Raw genomic sequence first — 15,472 nt, 5'->3', positions numbered from 1 at the left:
CAGAATAAATGTAAGGCTGGGAAGTGCATAATTCATTTTGGAAAACTATTTCAAAATTGGTCACAATTAAATGGTAAGAAGTATATTTTAACTATATTAAATTGATTTTTGTGGAATACCAACTTTCCAGCTGGAAAGGACAATCAAAAAGCAAATTTTAGATGTAATCTGTTGTCCCAACAGTATATCTATATTATCTTTATACAGCAGAGGGTAACAGCATATTGTGTATACACAAGGAGGTTTGTCTGTGTTTACACAGGGTCCCAGTCTGCCTGAGGCTTTCCCAATCCACACCTGGTGTCCCGGCATAATTATTAATAATACCCCCTTTCACTCACAAGGGTCCTAGTTTAGACGATAAATTATTTGCCACGGCATTCCTGAAACTTATAAACTCCCCTTGTGGATTTGAAATTATTTGATTTCCAGAAGTTATATTTAAACATAACTTTCAAAGAATTAGAATAGAGTGAGGCTTACATATTATTTATACTTGGTGGCCTGTCGATAGTTTTCTAGATTCTATCCAGAAGCTGAAAGATCCCGGAGATTGAGAACTCTGAAAAGGGCCCACACAGAGGGGTTAGGGGAAGAAAACCTTTCCCTGACCCTAACAAGTATCATCAGGTGGATTATTCTTGACCCATGCTTCTTGAAGTATTACCTGTTGCAGAAAAGGAGTAATGGTTGTAATAAAATATTCTCAGAGTTTTAAGAGCTCAAATTGTGGTACCATTCAGACCTGGGTTTGAATTCTGCACATTCATTTCTGGGCCATGTCACCTCAGGAGAGTCGCTTTGTTGAGACTTCAGTTTCTTCATCTATGAAATGGGGATACTGATAGTGCACCTCACATAGGAGTGGTTTGAGGAGCAAAAGAAATAAAGTGTGTAGTGGTCCAAGCTTAGTGCCTGACACATGAAAAGTGTTCAATAAACGTTAACTCTTACTTGTATTATTTGGATAAATTCTTGTAGTATTATTTGGATAAATTTTACTTTTGCCTGCAAAGAAAAAAGTCAATAGCCATTTGAGCAACTAGGAATTGTTATGAAAGGTAACATTTTTGAACTTTTAAAAATGTTTTAGTGCCTGCGACCAGCCATTTAAACTACTGATTTTTAATATGCTATAGATCCTGCAAAGCTTTTCCTCATTGACCTTCCCTTGTATGGGAAAGAAGGCAATGATACACTCGTTCGCTGTCCTCTGACTGACCCAGAAGTGAGCAATTACTCCCTCATGGGATGCGAGGGGAAACCTCTTCCCAAGGACTTGACGTTTGTCGCTGATCCCAAGGCTGGCATCACGATCAGAAATGTGAAGCGCGAGTATCATCGGCTCTGCTTACACTGCTCTGCGGACAAGAAGGGCAAGTCAGTGCTGTCGAAGAAATTCTCTCTGAAAGTGAGGGCAGGTACAGGCCCTTTCTTACTTTCTTCTGGGAGTCAGAGCATTCCTTGATCTGAAGACAACTTATCTTTGCACTCACTGGTCCACCTTAGGCAGCTGGCTCTTCAATCCCCCAGCTTCAAAATAATGTCGGCTGCTTGTGAATTCTTTATTTCACAGTCCCAACCCCATGAGACCAGTCCACATCTGCCTCCAGCTGGATGTGTCTACCATAGATTGTCATTTAGCTGGGACTGGGGACAGTTGTTAAACCTACTGGCTCCAGTACACCTCAAAGTTTCATAATTGCACAAAGTGTTCCTTTCCAGAGAAACCCATTGAGAAGCTTTAGTTATGCTATTTGAAAAGTCTAGCATGTAAATCTACAAGGATTATTCATTCCTTGGTTTATTATTGATACATGAGTCGACTTTCTCCTTAGTTATTTTAATGCACCAACTGATTGTGGACCTTGTTATTATTGTGGCATTATGTAGGCTGTTTTAGTAGCGGGAGGATATCTAGATTTTCTATCTCAGAGATTATCTCATTCTATCCCAACTGGCATTCAGCGATTGAATAGTATTTATTAAGAGTTTTGAAAAAGTATACTCTTTGGAATTAAGGAAAATTTGATTATTTAAGACCTGGGGTTTTCAGAAACAAGCAAGATCTATTTTTAAAGTGCTTGGGAAAGATCTATTTTTAAAGTGCTTGGGAAAGATACCTGTTTGGTTACAAGAATATAATTAGTTGTAGGCCACGTCCTCATGAAACCATCCAGATTGTGTGAGGTAAAGATTAAAGCCACTTCACGATGCCAGAGATTCTACCTGTTTCAAAATAGCATTGTCCAGGAGCATTATAATCTCAAAGTGGACATTCCTATCTTTTTCACTCAGTATTAGTGAATTTACTTGAAGGATGCGTGATTTAATTGCTGATGTCTTCAGATATGCAGGTAATACAGATAGGTTAGTACCATACTTTATGTTTTGCTTAAAAGAAGACGAAATAAGCTGTGTACATTTGGGGAAAAATGATAAGTTAAAATGTCATGTATATTAAAACAAATTATTTGAGGGTCACATTTCTTTTTATTTTAGCTATCAGAGCTGTACCAGTTGTGTCTGTGTCCAAAGCAAGCTATCTTCTTAGGGAAGGGGAAGAATTTACAGTGACGTGCTTGATAAAAGATGTGTCTAGTTCTGTGGACTCAATGTGGATAAAAGAAAACAGCCAGGTGAGTGAATCGTTTCCTTCATTTTTCTCAGTATGTCATTCTCTCTATGTGGGAAATTTTCACATTTTTTAAAAGTCTGTTAATTGTCCTGGGAGGATGGCTCAGCTGGTGCGTCCGTCTGAGGTAGAACTGTCTGGGAGCGTGTCGAGATGCATATTTTCATAACGCCATATGTAGATGTGCACACTCATTATTGGTAACAAGAAAATGTCATTTCGTACATTTATTTTTGGCAAATCGAAGAGAGAACTTCAGACTCAAGTTATTACTTCGTGATGTTTCTTTGAATGACTTTAGTAGGAAAATTAAAAAAACTAATAACATAAATACCTTGTATTTTTTTAATTATCAATACTATTCAGCCCAGATTACTTAAAGTAATGGAAAGAGTTGCCAATTTTTTTCCTTCCATATTTGAAAAGAAGAAAAGTTCTCAGATATTAACCAGGAAGCTCTTCCCGCTCCGACCAAGTGGCCTGTCCATTTGAGAGATGAGTTACTTTTTGGGATCTGATTTTTTTCCTTTGAGGCTGGTTACCTGAGATCAAGTTGCTAATAGTTTTTTACTTGTTTTAGTTGCTATTAATTAAATGGTTATCTTTAATCTAAAACATTTGGAGATGTTTAGTTTCGTATTCATTTAACAAATGCATATTGAATGTCTACCATATGTCAGATTACTGTGTTAGGTATATCTTAAAATTAAATAAATTTAGCCAGTTATGTTTGAAGTTTTCATTTCTCTCTAAATACTCAATATGGATAAAGGAAATACTCATATTAATAAATACTCATATTAATAGCACGGACTTTTAAATGTCTAATTTCCCTGATATTCTGCTTTAAAATTTCTGTTGACTGATTTTTCAATAATTTTTGTAGGCTATCTAGTTAATTAGCTATTGTGGTTTTTCTTCAGTACACATGTATGCATTACATTGGAAAACAAAATGCTATATTTTTCTCCTCCTCTTTCTCTTCTTCCTTCTCATGCCCTATATTCAACAATGGCAATTTCATGCCTGTTTAAAATGCCTTTGCTAAACAAGTAACCATGATCATTAGCATAATGCAAAGCATTATGATGCTATTCATATAGACCTGTGATGGATGATACCTTGCTAAGTGAAGCCTGCAATTGACTAGGAGAATGGATTATCCTCTTGACCTGTTCTTGCAAACCAATGGCTCAGAGAAACAAGTTTTAATTTCCATGGTCATATAACTTAATAAAAAACAATAGCTTATGTATGGATTTTTGACTAAATTTAAGGAATGCAAGCCTATGTTAATTGGCTTTCTATAACCCTTGATTTCAGATGAGAGAACAGTTTAGATTGTGTGTGTATTTGAGCCTCTGTATAACTTGAAAATTAGCCTTTTTGAGATGAGAAATTAAATTGCCCCAGGCAGTTCTGTTCTGAACCATTTTTCCCAAGAGCCCTGCATGCCATTCCCAATTAATCCACTGGCGTTGGTAGATAAGCCTTCAGTGTTGGGAGCCCTTTGGGGAAATCCCAATGTGCACCTCCAAGGGTTAAGGAAAACCAAATCACGTGCAAACAATATGTAGTGTGTGACTTGCAGATGGGGCTTATGGCTCTATGCCAAGGTTCATCCATGAATCTTTTATTGATATCCTTTGGCGTAATTTGGAATACTTAGCACTATCACATTATTTTAAAAATCTGCAGTATTTGATTCTGACCATTTAGAATAAGTTAGACTCACAATAAAATTTAGGATAAACTCACTGTTTCAGAGTTTTTTGCAGTTGTTTGTTTTAAAACTGGAGAATCTTGGAGTGTATTCTACACTTGTGAGTCTTGGTTAGCTGTTCTTATGCTCGTAAGTCCTCATATTTTTACTTGCTTTTGCTTGTGGTCTTTGACAGTATCCTAAATTATGGTCTTTGGGTTTAGGTGTTGATATTGACCAAGCTATTTATGACCAAGCTATTTCTTCTGGCACTGACATGTTCACCTCCCTATGGTAGGCTCTTAGGCTCTTACAAGAACTGGAAAGAAAATACCTTAAATCTAGAATTTGGTATGTTATCTGTCCATTGTCATTCTGCAGAGGAGAAGTCTGTGACATGATGGAATGGGAAGGGCTAGAGAAAATGTCACTTCACCATGCTATTGTATCTTCTTAACAGCGAAATGGCAGATTTCTGTCAGTTATTAGAAGAATCTCTTAGAAGGGAGGATCTTTAAATCTACACAGTGCTCCTAACTGGACAGGCCTTTAAAGACCTTTGTTCCCTCATTCCTTTTTAAAAACAAAAGACTGGTGGTGCGTCTTTGACTTACCCAAGATCTCACAATTAGTTGACAAAAACCAGGTTTCTCTTCTTTTTATTTCAAAACATTCAACTTTGGCAGTCACCTTTTATGTGTGCTTATTTTCATGTAAAAATTTTCTAAAAATATAACGAGAAATGTGCAATGGAAATATATTGTGAGCCTCCTGTGTCATTTCAAATTTTCTAGGAGGCACATGACAAAGAGTAAAAAAAGTAAAGTTTATTTTCAAGATATATTTTATTTGACCCACTATATCAAAAGTATTATTTTATCATGTAATTAACATAAAATTTTTAATGGGATATTTTACATTATTTTTCCACATTAAGTCTTAAAATTTGGGACTATTTTATATTTTTAACAATTCAGTTTGATGTTTTGCATTTTAAGTGCTCATCATATGTGGCTAGTCCTTATAAATACCATACTGCCCCAATTTTTTTTTTATTTTTTTCTCTGCCCCCATGCATATGTATTATCTCATGGTTGCAGTTTTAAGTAACACTCAATTTATGTTTTTAAAGTAATATAAACATTTCCTTGTTTTCACATTCGTAATTTTGATGTCTGATACACATTTAGGTCATCTCCAAGTTTTCAGCGCAGTAAGTATATTAGAGGTTTTGTTTTTTATTGAACTTTTTCCCTTGAGATAAACTCGCTGGACTTGATCAGGAGTATGAACACACTGCCAGGTTGCTTTTCCAGCAGGGCTGTTCTGATTTACAGTACTGTCAGATTGGGCTAACACTAACAGGTTCACCACGGCCCGGCCAGCGAATCACCCTTGATCTCGGTCCATGTCAACATAAGCTCCTGTCTACTTCCTTTTTTTTAGTTGCTTTTTTCTCCATTATAATAGAATGTGTCACAATTCAGAAAATTTGGATTTTTGGATTTTTGGATTTTTTCAGCAAAAAGCTATAAGCTACTTTTTTAAATCTTTTCAGAGAGTGGCTATAGTTTATATTATTGTTTTTGTCCATGTAAGAAATCTTTCCACGTCTTGTCTACAGACAAATAATAAGAGTGGAATGGTGATATCATGAGGGTAAATTCACAATCTTTTCTCTTCAGCTCATGCTTAAATAATTTGGGGTTTAGTTTTATGTATTATATATCTTGGAACTTCCATTAATAGTTGCCAAACTTTTTCTGGGTAAATAAAAACTGTAGGATGAATTTCCAGGTTAGTTTGTAGACATTGTGATTCTCTTTTTATTCATGAAAATAATACACATTAATAAAATAGAACATGATCATTATTAGCAATGTGTTTCAATCACTGGGATATAGAGTAGAAAAAATATATAACAAAATACCAATATGACATAAGTATGCTGGTTTATTGTAAAATATCAGTATTCTGTAGTATTTCTTATATATTGACTTTTAAAATTTGGCACTGTTAAAAAATATTTAGCACTGCGAATAATTTGGAATCATGTATGCTATGGTTATTAAATGAATTTTCATGTTTTTTTCTAATCGCTAATGACTATCTTTCAATATAATCCTATAATATGAAGTGTTCCAATGACAGACTTGTCATGATGCTTTATTATCCTTAAGTAGAGTATAATGAATGCTAATATGCAGAAGCTAATTGCTGCTATTTTTAATTTATGTAGGAAAGATCCTGAATATAAAGTTTATGGTAATCTTACTTTTTTTCTCTCCTTCCGAAACCAGCCGACTAAAGCACAAGTAAAGAGGAATAGCTGGCATCAGGGTGACTTCAATTTCCTACGTCAGGAGAGGTTGACTATCAGCTCAGCAAAAGTTAATGATTCTGGAGTGTTCATGTGTTATGCCAATAATACTTTTGGATCAGCAAATGTCACAACAACCTTGGAAGTAGTAGGTAAATATCTCTAAGGGAATTATCAATTACTGGCAGTAGTGAAAGAAGGAATTACTCTATAGTTTCCTTTTTACATATATGGAATGTTGAACAGAATCTTTGAAATTTTTATCATGACTGACTGACTGAATGAGTGAATGAATGAGTGAATGAATGAATAAAATTATCATTGTGGCCTCTTCTAACTAGAGCACAAAAGCAAATTCTACCAGTTTAATAGAGAGAAGTGGAAAGCTGTAATTGAAGTTATTCAAACCTTTCATATTCTGTGCTACTCACCCTCCCTTCGCCACGAAACAAATAAAATACAAGTTGAGCTTTTCCAGAAATTCTAGTTCTTGCTGAATGACTTGAATTTGGAAAGAGATGTAGAATTTCTCTCTTGAGGAGCTTGAATGTTTAGAGCCTAAAATATTTCTCTGAATCTTTAGGTGGGGCTCCTCAGCCTTTTGGTTTATTGTTTTACCGCTCATGGTTCTAGCTTTGTAGCAGGAAAGGGTGAATTGGACTTCTCCTCCCCATCCCACCTCACCCTGTCCTCCAACCTTATAGGCTGTAGCATGAACCTTCAGGAAGGAGGTCCATAGAGCCATGGGTCACTGGTTCTGCAGTTTACAGCATAAACTGGAACATGGTAACCTGTGCCCTTAACCCCATCATCTCCGGTATATACACTGGTTTAGCCTTTTCTTCTCTACTCTAGAAATTTCCCTAAGTATTTGTTTTCTAAGCGTCTACTTAAAGAGTGTAGTGAAATATTTGAAGCTTTTGATTTACAGAAAATAATAATGATTTTAAATTACTTCATTTACACTTTTTTTTTCTTCCGAGTATTGTTTGAATTTAATTTCTTGTCTTGTCTTTTTAATGCAACCCTATTCCTAATGCTTGACTTTGATTAAGTGCTTGTAGGTGGAGAAATTCTTCATCATGAGCAATAATAAAATGATGCCATATTTGTTTTCATTTCTCTCCTTTCCCCATATTTCTTTAATAATTTATGTAGCGATGTTAGAGGTCTGTGATTTATCTCACGATAATCTCATATAATTTTGATGTTTCTGCCCATGTTGTAGTGGAAAGTATTTCACCAGACTAAACATGAAAAATACATTTTACTTGCAGTTACAGAGTCAGCACAGAGAAAGAGTACTCTGTCCCTAAACGTGATTGTGAACCATTTATTAATTTGAGGAGAAGGCTATGCTTTTAAAATATTAAACTCCATAAGTGCTAATTTGCTAAGTTGATTAGGGATCATGTTGATATATCAGCTTCAGCTCCAGAAAGCAATTAGTAAGGATGTTTTGAGCATATCGTTGTATGTAATCAGATTTTTAAAATCCATTCATCAATTTCCAAGAATATAACTGTATAACTGGCAAGACTTGTGGCTGAGAAACCTGAATCTGGTTTTGGATTGTTTTGAGAGTGAGTTGGGATGGAACAAGAACAGGAAGATACACAGAGAAAAGTGATTTCTTTAGGAGCTGGGAGTAGGATTTGGATATGATGGGGAGTAATAGAACAGGACTTTAGGATGGCCTCGACTTGGTTTTGAGTTGGGGCTCTGCCACTTAACTTGCGAATGCACCCTACTTCAATTCTATCTGCATTTTCTCTTCTGAGACACAAAACCTCAACCTCCCAAGATGATGGAAAGGAGAAAAGTCAGTAGATTTTATAGAAGTGCCTGGCATAGTGTTTGTACTTGATTAAATGTGAATGCACCACCAATTTCTTAATGCAGAAGTATTTGAAAAAAATCAACTTTATGGTATAACAACCTAGCTGGAGTTCTTTGATTCTAATAATTCTTATACTTCATAAATTTGAAGCTCTCTTCCACTATAGGACATAAAACTATATTGAGCAAACTAGATTATAGAAAGCTCAGGGGGAACTTAAAACAAATATTTTATACATGGTGACTGTGAGAGAAATGATTCCACAAAATATTTTGCGTTGTGTGGTTAGAATTTATAACCTTGAGAACCTGAAAATTTAATGTAGCATTCAGATGAAACATTTGTTCCCTCAGAATAACCCAAATTAGCATAAAGAATTACAGGTATTTATGATTCAGGTATTAGAACAGGTGGCGGTTTCTCTATCCAGTTTTCATTTGGATGATTTTCCATTCTCACCTGAAAAATCCCTTTTCCATTCGTACAAAAGACAGGTGAAGTCCATTTTCTATTCTGAATCTAGAGGAAACAAAGGTCAGTAAATACTATCTTGACAACGTCATGTGGGGCTTTGACATATTTAACCAAATAGCACTAAAGACAATGAATGATAATTTTAAATTTCCTAATCTTTAAAATTTGAAAAAATAGAACAATAAAATTGAAACTTATTTATAATCCCACCTTCTCTCTCTTCCTCCCTTGATTGGTCTCTCTCTCTCTTTTTCTAACTGAAAGGATATAGAGACTCTAGGATATGCTACAGTAAGAAGAGGTCGGCCTTGGCTTCTCATAGACCTGTGTTAAAACCTAGGCTCTGCCATTGGGTAGCTAGTTGTATGGCCTTCCAGGATTTAATTGTTTTAATCTATAAATTAGGAGTTATAAGTTTTCTCTTTCAGTATTTTAAGATTAAATATGTCATAATTATTAAATGAAATATATGCTAAAGTACTTAGGGCACTTCTTGGCACATAGTAAATATTCCATAAATGGTAGCTATAAAAGTAATATTGGCAATTATAATATTCTTTTTCAATATCTGTTTATATTACATGATCATTTAAGGGCTACTTTATTTAACTGGTTTCTTATTTTTAAAACTATTATAACTAGTGTAAATAGCATCTCTTTTATATGTAGCTATCTACCTTAGTAAGAAGAGTTCTCAAATGGAAATTACAGGGTTAAATTGAATAATAATTGTGAAAAATCTACATTACTAAATGCTTTCTAAGAGTTGTGCCAATTTACAGGGTGTCATTCAGTGTGCCACTCTTACCACACTTTATTGAGTTTATTTCAGATTACTTTTGTTATCATTTTTCCATAGGATGGATATATTTTATTTTTGAAAGAGCTTTATTGAAGTTATGCTATTTTTAATAAGTGAAAAGTGATCCCTTATTTTAATTACTAGTGTAAATATTTTTCTTCTATATTTTTATGTCTTTTCCTATTTAATTTTGCTATATAGACATTTAAAAATGTTTATGTATTCACATTTGTCTTTTATGACATTTTTCTGTTGCTTCTAAAAAGCCTAGAAAACTATGTCCTCTGTAGAAGTTTGATGGGAGTCGGTTCTGTTTAGTTAAAAATATGATTTGATTGTTAAAATGCTGTTCTTGATTCATCTCTGTAAATAATATGATGAGGAGACCTAAGTTTATTTTTCTTCAGGTACTAAAAGACATTCTTTTTAACATTTTTATGGCTTTCTTTTCTATATTTATGGCAAATAAATATACACTTATCAAATACTGAGTCTGGGTATGGGCTAACTATTTAGTCCAAATACTTTTTAACCTGATAAACATCAAGAATAGTACTCCTAGAAAACTTATAAGATGGTGATAGATTTTTAAGAGAGTTGTTCGAGAGACAGAGATAGGAGAATAAACATTACAAGTGTGTGTCTTTTCTTTGTGACAGTGATTCTACAAGAGCAAAATAAAATATCAGATGGCTAGTTTAAATTCTTACTTGTTATTACCAATTCATACTAGAAATCAATTCGTTATCTTTGTCATCTAAAGAAGTTTTATTTTTCCTTGGTAGCTGTGGATAATGGATTCTTTCTGTTTTATTCTGTTATGATTAGATAAAGGATTCATTAATATCTTCCCTGTGGCAAATACTACAATATTTGTAAATGATGGAGCTAATGTAGATCTGGTTGTTGAATATGAGGCATACCCGAAACCTGAACACCTACAGTGGATTTATATGAACAAAACCTTCACTGATAAGTGGGAGAGTTATCCCAAGTATGAGAATGAAAGCAATATCAGGTAAGAACAAGGCCTTGCTCTGGAGATTATACATTTTCCCTCTCTTGTACTTGGCTTACCAGATCCTCCTTCTGTGACCCATAAATGTATGAGAGGACTCCTGGAATGGAAGCAAGTTTGGGACTGCTTCCTGAGTCTTCATCCCATCATTTCATTGTGCTGTGTATTTAGGGCACACACAAAAAAATCCATGCCTCAGTTTTCTCGTTTGTAAAATGGAGATTATTCTTTCCCAGAGTTCTGAGGTTACTCCAAAGCAGTGACTGGCATGTACTAGGGACACACCAAATAATTCTCTTCAGAGGAAGAAGAAAGTTAGTGTTTTTAATAATTTTTTTATGAAAAAATTTTTTTTATTTTTCAATTACAATTGCATACAGTATTACATTAGTTTCAGGTGTACAACATAGTGAACATACATTCAAATAACCTATGAAGTGATCACCTTGATAAATCTACTACCCGTCTGACACTGTACATAGTTATTTTTAAACACTTTTTTTAAAACTACAAGAAAAGTAAATCATTAAGTAGCTTTGGGTCAGGCCGTGAACATGAGCTCTTTTGCATCAGACCTCTCCTTTCATCCTCAAAACATAACAAAAAATAATAGTAATAAATAACACTTTATGTAAGCTGTGTGTACTTTATTTTGCCTTGCCCTGTTCCAAGTACGTTTTGTATATTAACTCAATAATTTTAGTCTTCACAAACCTTATGAGTGGGCACTCTTATTTCTCCATTTCTATAGAAGATAAAACTGAGTTAAGTAATTTGACCCAGATCAAATGGCCAATAAGAGGTAAGTGCCTAGATAGAGTTTGTGTATTTTTCCAGTCAGGAGCCATTGGCTGTTGTAAGACTGTGAATTAGAGATGATATTGGTCTGGGCCAAGGTCTAAGGGTTAGAGGGACAAGCATGGATTTGGGAGGCTACCCCCTTACCAAGACTTGGTGACTGAGGGGGAAGAAGAGAGAGGGAGGAGCCGAAGATGCCCCTTAGGGTTTTGGGTCCATCAGCCAGTTTGGGCGGTGAGAAACGATACCATTCAAGGAGAAGTGGGTACAGGTTTAGGGCTTGTTGAATTTGAGGTTGACCTTGGCTTCTCAAGAAGAGATGTTCAAGGGGGAAGGAAGTATCCTAGGTCGGGTTCCCTAGAAGCAGAGCCTGAGGCAGGGGCTCTCGGATAAGAGCTTTATTACAGCAGAAAGAGACCTGCCAGAGTTGGGGATCAGGCTTGGGAGGGAAAGAGGAAAGAAAGGAAGTGGGTGAGGTGAAGCTGAGGTATAGTCTGATCCCAGTGGTGCTCTGGATCTGGGCCTTTTTTTCTCATGGTCAGTCGTTCATTGGCTGTAGACCCGGCATACAGTCAGCTTCTAAGTGGGTCTAAGTGCTCAAGGACAAGACATGGGAGAAGGTTGCAGGTATGAGTTGTTATTAGCTGCATCCCCTGCATGGAGGCATTGTGGCATGGAACTAGCTCTATAGAGGAGGCACAGACAAAAAAAAGTCTGGAGTAGAGGTAAAAATGTGAAAGTATGAACAAACAGCAAGTACTTGAGTATAAGAGTGGATTTCCCAGGGAGTGTGTACAGTGCAAGAGGAGTCTAACACACCAATGCATATGTCCAGTTGGTTGTGTACCTCCTGTGGGTCGTGGGCTGCCCAGGATATGCCATCCACACTGGAGCCCATGTTAGTAACTCCCCTAATAGTCCTACGTGCTCAGTCCACACAGCCGTATCTGGCAGCCCTACAGTAAAACAGAATCTTGAATAGCAAATACTGCAAAGGACACTCAGAAGAAGTAGTGGGGTAGGAGGAAATCCTAGAGATTGTGGTGTTGCTTGCAAGAAGGAAGGTGGGGGCAACAGTACTGACCTTGCTGTGAGGGCTCTGCAATATCTGCATGGAGACAGCCTGCCACGCTGGGATTTTTCCAGGCCAATGTCAAAGCAAAGGTGGGCAGGCAAGTTCAGGACACTGGTGAGAAGGTGGCCTTAAGGACAGCACAGGAGGAGGGAGAGGCTATAGTCTCTGGGAAATGGCCTTTATGCCAAGAAAGTCTTTTCCCACTCAGTATTCTCACATGACAGGCATTTATCCCAAATTAATTATATGTGTGTATATTTGTGTTTGTTAATGTGGATCTTGATAATACTAAGTTAAGTGAGCTGTATTTTCTCTAAATACATGTTTCCAGATAGAAACTGTGAAAAAGACATGCACTGGAGGCAGGCCTTCTATAGGTGATTAATTTATTGCCATATCTTTGTAGATATATAACTGAACTTCACCTAACCAGATTGAAAGGGACGGAAGGAGGCACTTACACATTTCTAGTGTCCAATTCTGATGTTGATTCTTCCGTGACATTTAACGTTTATGTGAACAGTGAGTAAAACGAATGGTTCCTTATTTCTTTATTTTTTTTATTATTTTAAATTGTGGCTCATGTTTGTAACAGTTGCAAAACTGAGCTCGTTGTGTACTATGCAAATAATGTTTCATGATAATTTTGACCTTAACAAAGACCCGTGGTTTGTGGTTGGAAGAATGTGTACAGAAACCAATTCCTTGTCCTACATTTCACTGACCAAGGGACCTTGTAGATGTTGGTCAAATTCTGGGTGCTGCCTTTGAATTTAAAAATAACAGTTCTTTGAGAGAAAATGTATTATTATTCATTGTGGAAATGGGGAGCCAGAGGTTGAATAGGACCTGGATTACGGTGTTAGGTGGCAAAGAGATGCTATCAAGCCCTGACATGATTTCTTTTGTATAATGCTCACCAACTGGGATGTTTGCCAAGTGCAGGGCTTCTTCCTGGCTCTCCTCTGGGACTTTTCTGCACTTTCAAGGAAGGGACACAGTTACCTGCCACACCACACCAGCCAGGACACTGGAGGACAGGAGGCTTCCAAAGATAGAATTCCAAGGGATGGCCTCCAAAACAGCCATCAGAATTAGGCATCCTTGGGTTTAGGGGGTGATGAGGAGACAACCTGCAACATTCCCTAGAGAACAACTCAGAAACTGCTGAGCGCTTCGTGTGCATTGGGCTGTAGGATGGGAGCCTATTTCTCATCCTTAAGGAGCTTACTTTCTGTATGCTGTGACTTTACATCGTTATCTCACTGATGCTATGGCTCAGTGGTATGGGGACGGAGTAGCATGATCCATGTACAAATGAAGACAAGAAACAGCTACTGAGTGATACTTGGGACATTTCTGATTGCTGATCTGGAGTCTTTTGGACTATACCAGCATTTTCAAAATTGTGATTCCCAAACAAGATATGTGTTTAGATAAAGAAGATCACATCTGCGCAGTTACACACTTTTCTTCTCAGGACCCTTAGTGTGCCGATATGTATTATGCCTTCCCAGGAGGGGGCTGTGGGATGGAGGGTATATCTCAAACTTGTTTGACCACAGAACTCTCCTTTTCCAAGGGAATCATGTTAATATCTCTGTTCCTTGGAACAGTTTTGATTATATGATATCTCATTAGCCTGAAATTCAAATATCTCTAGATTAATTCAGATGTTAATCAGAGGAGCTTAGTGTATTACACATGGGCACAATTACCTACTTCTGAAAAATTTTAATATTCAAGTAATTTAAGAGACAGTACAGGTAAGTCAATATCCTTGCAATCATAATGCATTCTCTGTCCATACAAACCTTTATTTTGAGTGCTCTGATGTGGACCTTTTTTTTTTTAATTTCCAATTTATTCTGGACTGCTCCTTCTTGTAAACTATGGTAAAACCATTTACTAGAAAAGAGAAAGGAAAAAGAACAGATATGCAAAATACAAGATTATATATATGTGTATGTATATGTATATAGATAATATTGGATTCAACAGATACAAAAATTATTGTCAAATTGTTCCTTCTAAATGCTTATTCTCAGTGTCTGTACTTACCTCCTGTGGGCTAGTGACAGCAGATCATGGATGTGACCTGCTCCACAGACCTTCCTTTGAGAAGCTCAGTAGTTGGTAATTTTATAAAGTTAGCATCTTTTGTATATCTCTTTCTTTGGCTTCAAGGCCAAGTAGGTGTTAAGATCTGCCTTTTTTACTCTTTTTCATCCTTCCATAAGCTAGTGTGTAGTCTGCCAGTTGGTGGTGAGTCATTGACCTTAGAAAGATGTTTCTGAAGTCACCCTTACTTTTCTCTGGGTGACAAAATTGCTACCATTTTACTTACAAGGCTAATTTGCCACCCGACAGGATCAGTATTAATCACCTCTGCTGGTGAACTCATGCCTGTTTGAAACTAGATAGGAAATGGCATTAACCTCACCAAATGATCCTTTCTAGATTCCTTGTTAATGCAGGGGGCCTCAACTGTATTCTGGCGCCGGGGTCACAGACACCCATCCAGCATCTGCTGAGCTCCTAATTTATAACACTGGGCATATAGGTGAGAGTAGTGTAGTCCCTGCCCTTTTAGATTAAGCTCTTCAGAAAGTCTTTTTATTGATGTCAGTTTGTTACAAACACTAAACTGACTAAAGGCATTTATTTCACTTACTTAACACATGGGATTTCTTGATTTCCAATTACTTTGAGTGAGGTAGCATTTTTATGTGAAACTTAAAACATTCACCTTTTGCGAATTATTTCCCAATTGCTTCTCACAGGTATAGTTAGCTAATTTCTTTGTTG

The 15,472-nt window shown here is 36.4% G+C and overlaps 1 protein-coding gene across 2 annotated transcripts in view; it reads left to right on the top strand.

Annotated features, from left to right (window-relative positions):
* Positions 1 to 15,472, top strand: part of KIT (KIT proto-oncogene receptor tyrosine kinase) — a 78,894-nt gene that overhangs the window by 36,887 nt on the left and 26,535 nt on the right. For both annotated transcript variants that reach the window (XM_011362631.1, XM_011362630.1), the window contains exons 4-7: positions 2,503 to 2,639; positions 6,638 to 6,809; positions 10,602 to 10,791; positions 13,071 to 13,186. In XM_011362631.1, coding sequence (XP_011360933.1) covers positions 2,503 to 2,639; positions 6,638 to 6,809; positions 10,602 to 10,791; positions 13,071 to 13,186 — 615 coding nt within the window. The remainder of the gene's footprint in view (positions 1 to 2,502; positions 2,640 to 6,637; positions 6,810 to 10,601; positions 10,792 to 13,070; positions 13,187 to 15,472) is intronic.

Source organism: Pteropus vampyrus, unplaced genomic scaffold (assembly GCF_000151845.1).
Source record: "Pteropus vampyrus isolate Shadow unplaced genomic scaffold, Pvam_2.0 Scaffold77, whole genome shotgun sequence".
Taxonomy (NCBI): domain Eukaryota; kingdom Metazoa; phylum Chordata; class Mammalia; order Chiroptera; family Pteropodidae; genus Pteropus; species Pteropus vampyrus.
Note: the sequence above shows the minus strand (reverse complement) of the source record. Positions and strands in the feature narration are given on the sequence as shown.